Source organism: Chenopodium album, chromosome 14, assembly GCF_948465745.1.
Source record: "Chenopodium album chromosome 14, dcCheAlbu1.1, whole genome shotgun sequence".
NCBI lineage: Eukaryota > Viridiplantae > Streptophyta > Magnoliopsida > Caryophyllales > Amaranthaceae > Chenopodium > Chenopodium album.
In genome coordinates, this window is record NC_137847.1 from 51,742,894 (window position 1) to 51,746,961 (window position 4,068).

The window sequence follows — 4,068 nt, forward strand, 5'->3', positions numbered from 1 at the left end:
TCAGTCTGGAACTTGTAAATAAAAGTCTGTTTATAATAGGTTGTAATTCGTGTGTTTTCCCTATTATAGTGAAGTGGTTTGGTTTTGGAAATCCCTTAGAAGGGTCGAGGTTTTACTTTCAGTTGGGCCCTGAAAGGTTTTCTGGTAAAATTCTGTGTGCATTGCAAGCTTCTTTACATTCTGTTTTATATTCCGCAAAAGTAGCCACTAGGAACTCACATACAATTATCCCCCCTCTTGTAGTGTTAGTCTCAATTAACACAATTCTTAAAGTAATCCAACTAATTAATAAAAAACGGAAAAAGTATTATAGCTCTTAAAATGAAGATTGTAACAAATGACCACTTGTCCATGCTTAAGATGTGGCTTTCCAAAAGACATTGACCTAGATACAAACTTTAGAGATGCCCTTCTCTAACCATCCTAAATAACTTGCATATGTATTCCCAAACTTGAAAAGTTGAAAACTTAAACAAAAACCTTTCACATTAACAAACATTATCGAGGATCAAGCTCGGATATGGAGACCTCATTCGCAGAGTAATCAAATTTCTCATCCTTGTCCAAGAGAAAAGCGGGATGTGAAGGCACGGGTGGAGCAATGGTGTTGCTATTCAGCATAAGGACAACTGACGACATGATTGGTCTATGAGCTATATTCTCTTGAACACATAGCAACCCAATGTTGATGCATCTCAATACTTCAGCAGTATTAACAGTTGTCATTGATGAATCTGCTATGTTTAACGGGGTACCTTCTAGCCAATTTCTCCATGCCTGAAAAAGTGTACAAGAAGTATTCATTACAAAACATATAATTGAAAATAAATTTCTTTACCATTTTAAAGTTGTGAAAACATAAATTTGATCAAGACCTACATCTATAATAGTACGAATCTTGACATTTTGTAGTGATACATACAACTCCAGTCTCTGTGTACCAAAATAAAGTTATATCCAAGTAAAATGCAACAAATAGATAAATAATCTAGCTGTAATTATAATACAACGTTCAAAAACATTGGTACGTACATAATTAAATTATTCATACAATACTTACAAAATTAAGGAGAGTTTCTCCGGTCTCTGAATTGTAATAGCTGCCAATTCTTAGGCCAATTATAATTTCTAAAAGTAACACTCCAAAACTAAAAACATCTGACTTGAAGGAGAAGTGCCCTTGTTGCACATACTCTGGCGGCATGTATCCACTGCATGCATGTAGGTAGTATTATACATCAACACATTAGAATGCAATGTTAATTTCTTGTAATATATTTTATATCATAATCTGAATGTATAATAATTATGCATGAAGGTAAATAACATTACTAGGTGCCACATATTTTGCTGGTATCTCCTCGAGTTTGATCTACACCAAACAGCCTCGCCATACCAAAATCTGCAATCTTTGGATTCATTTCTGCATCTAAGAGGATGTTCCCAGATTTTAGGTCGCGGTGGACAACCAAAAGGCGTGAATCTTCATGAAGATAGAGCAATCCTCGAGCAACGCCTCTTATGATTTTGAAGCGGGTTTGCCAGTCTAGTTGGACACGCTTGATAGGATCTAAAAGAGGCACACAAAAGTTGATTAATTAAGGTAGTGTTTAATTATTTGACAATTGCAGCTAATAGTGTGCATGTAAGTAACACCAAATTAGAATCATGTACCGAATAGAAAGCAATCCAAGCTTTTGTTAGATAAAAATTCATAAATCAAAAGTCGTTCTTCTCCTTCCAAGCAGAAGCCAAGGAATCGCACTAAATTCCTGTGTTGAAGCCTTGCCACTAAGACAGCTTCGTTTTTAAATTCTTCTTCACCTTGTCCAGAAAATTTCGACAATCTCTTAACTGCTATTGCTTGCCCATTGGGAAGTCTCCCCTGTATCATCACATATAAATAATGTGTTTAATTAAATCACCAATCAACATGTAACGTAACACCCAGCCCATTTCTATTAAAGATAATCTACAAGTACTCTAAAAATAATACTACTTCCGTTACAGGTTATGTGCAACAATTTGACATAAAGTAGAGAGGGAAAATGTCAAATCGTTGCACATAACTTGTAACAGAGGTAGTACAAGTATTAATTTAAGTGTGCTCATCGATTATGCTACCTTATACACTGCGCCGAATCCACCTTGACCAAGCTTGTTAACATTGGAAAAATTTCCAGTGGCAGCTCTAATTGTTTCGAAATTCATTTGCAAAGATTCAGGATTTCTTACAACTTTATTACCATCTTCAAGAAATTAAGAAAAAAGTCAGTCCTTATATCAAATAGCCAGGATGAAGACCTTTCTCTCTATTAATATTTGGATTGTAAGGCATCCGTGTAGCATATATCTTTGTCGTCGTATTAGCCAACTCTTTATTTATATAGGGAAAGATATAGTAGAAAAGATGGTGCGTGTCTAGGGGTCTAGTTGCAAACTTACATTTAACGTTCTTCTGTGAGTTTGGCTTCCTCTTTAAGCAGTAGCATCCAATGAGAGCGGATACTAGTAGCAAGGACGTGGTAGTAGGAAGAAGGATTTCGATTAGAACTCTTACCTTCTTGCTGCTTCTTTTACCTACAAAATTCAAGGATAAAAAGCTAGTGCTAAGTAATTTTACTACCAAAAGGCGATGTATGCATGACTATTTGGTATCAGATAAATATATAAAGAGTAACGTAAATTAAAGTTGTGTTACATATATATGAATTGAAGTAAAAAGTAGTTATTTTGTGCTACTCTGTACATACATACCTTTTTTAGTTATAGTGTTTGAGGGTGGAGGAAAGGCTGGATTTGGCGGTGGTTGATCCAGTGACATTAAACTCTTTGAATTGTAAAATGGATAATTCTCATATCGAATGCTACAGCTGGTATAAACTACGCGGGCATTTTTCCCAGAGTAATCAGTGAGGGCAGTATATATTGCATTGTCTAGGCAATCGTAACAGTCAAAACTTTCGAGATCCGGAGTGCATTGAACTAGTGCATATATGGTTATGGAACCGGTGAGATTAACTTCCCCAGCTCCAAACTTTCGACGAGAGTCTCCAGAGGAAGCCTTTGCTTGCAACATGGCTAGCAAGGTTGATACAGTTTGGTTATATTTCACCTTATCGACGGGAATTAATATTGAACTACTCAAGGGATACCAAGGGCCAAATTCCTTCTTCCTAAAAATGTAACGATTCGAGTATCTAATCATACACTCATCATACCATCCAATGGCGTCCTTCTGGGTAGGACAGTCTATGACAATTGCAAGTGCTGCTACATAGAGGCAGCTACGACAAGCAGCATTAATGACATCAGGCATGCATAAGCCAATTCCGTTAACTCTGTCCAAGTTTTGGCCAACCGAGAAATTATAAAACCCGTAATCAATACGTGTGTCGGATGATATGGTGGAAAAGAAGGTGTCTAGGTTTTTTTTGAATGCACTATTGACAGTGTAGTTTCCAAATGTGTCTTGACATACATACCCTATCAAGTCTGGTTGGGCAGTGGTATGAGACATTATTGAGTAAACAAAAACTTGCCAAATTATAAGAAATAACATTTTGATCGATGAGTTTTAAGAGTGTTGGTTCTCCAAAAATTGAACTGTATATATCTTGCGTTACAGATACAGTAATTTTACTTAACTGCACTTGTTAACAAGATTAGCTTATTTGACAAACTGTGTTGACTGCAAGTCAATTTGGAATCTTGCATTCTGCCGCTGTGTTGAGATATAAGCCATACAATTTTTGTGGACTTGGTCACTGTATGCGGGTCATTATTTTGATAGAAATTTTGTTTTTTTGACGACAAAAACTTAGGTTGAATAAGTCTTCAATAAAATTAACGTGTTAATGGAAAATTGTATATTTGGAATATTGGAATCAAATTCGTCTTCATCATTATCAAATGCAAAAATTGTAAATAAATCAACCAATTTTCTTTTTTATATTTAATAAAAAATAGGCCACAACTGTTGATTTATTTACAAATATGTCCTGCTTACTAGACAAAATTGTTAATATGTTTACAATTTTACATAAACATATTGTGCTCATCTAGAAG

General features: G+C 35.3%; 1 protein-coding gene across 1 annotated transcript; it reads right to left on the reverse strand.

Annotated features, from left to right (window-relative positions):
- Positions 1-248: 248 nt before the first annotated feature.
- Positions 249-3,395, reverse strand: LOC145579526 (cysteine-rich receptor-like protein kinase 15). Its single transcript, XM_081636767.1, has 8 exons — positions 2,758-3,395; positions 2,446-2,580; positions 2,125-2,249; positions 1,675-1,885; positions 1,333-1,570; positions 1,061-1,211; positions 880-933; positions 249-777 (listed from the first exon to the last, which is right to left on the reverse strand). Exons 1-8 carry the CDS (start codon positions 3,317-3,319, stop codon positions 499-501), a joined length of 1,755 nt encoding a protein of 584 aa, XP_081492893.1. The 5' UTR covers positions 3,320-3,395; the 3' UTR covers positions 249-498.
- Between the last annotated feature and the right edge of the window lie 673 nt (positions 3,396-4,068).

What these genes read in the sequence shown, in the direction of transcription:
- LOC145579526 (XM_081636767.1), bottom strand. Translation starts at nt 3,319, where the DNA reads ATGCCTGATGTCATTAATGCTGCTTGTCGTAGCTGCCTCTATGTAGCA. An exon ending in GAGAAACTCTCCTTAATTTT is followed by an intron (nt 934 to 1,060) that starts GTAAGTATTGTA and finishes TTTGGTACACAG; the next exon opens with AGACTGGAGTTGTATGTATC. An exon ending in AGATTCGTACTATTATAGAT is followed by an intron (nt 778 to 879) that starts GTAGGTCTTGAT and finishes ACACTTTTTCAG; the next exon opens with GCATGGAGAAATTGGCTAGA.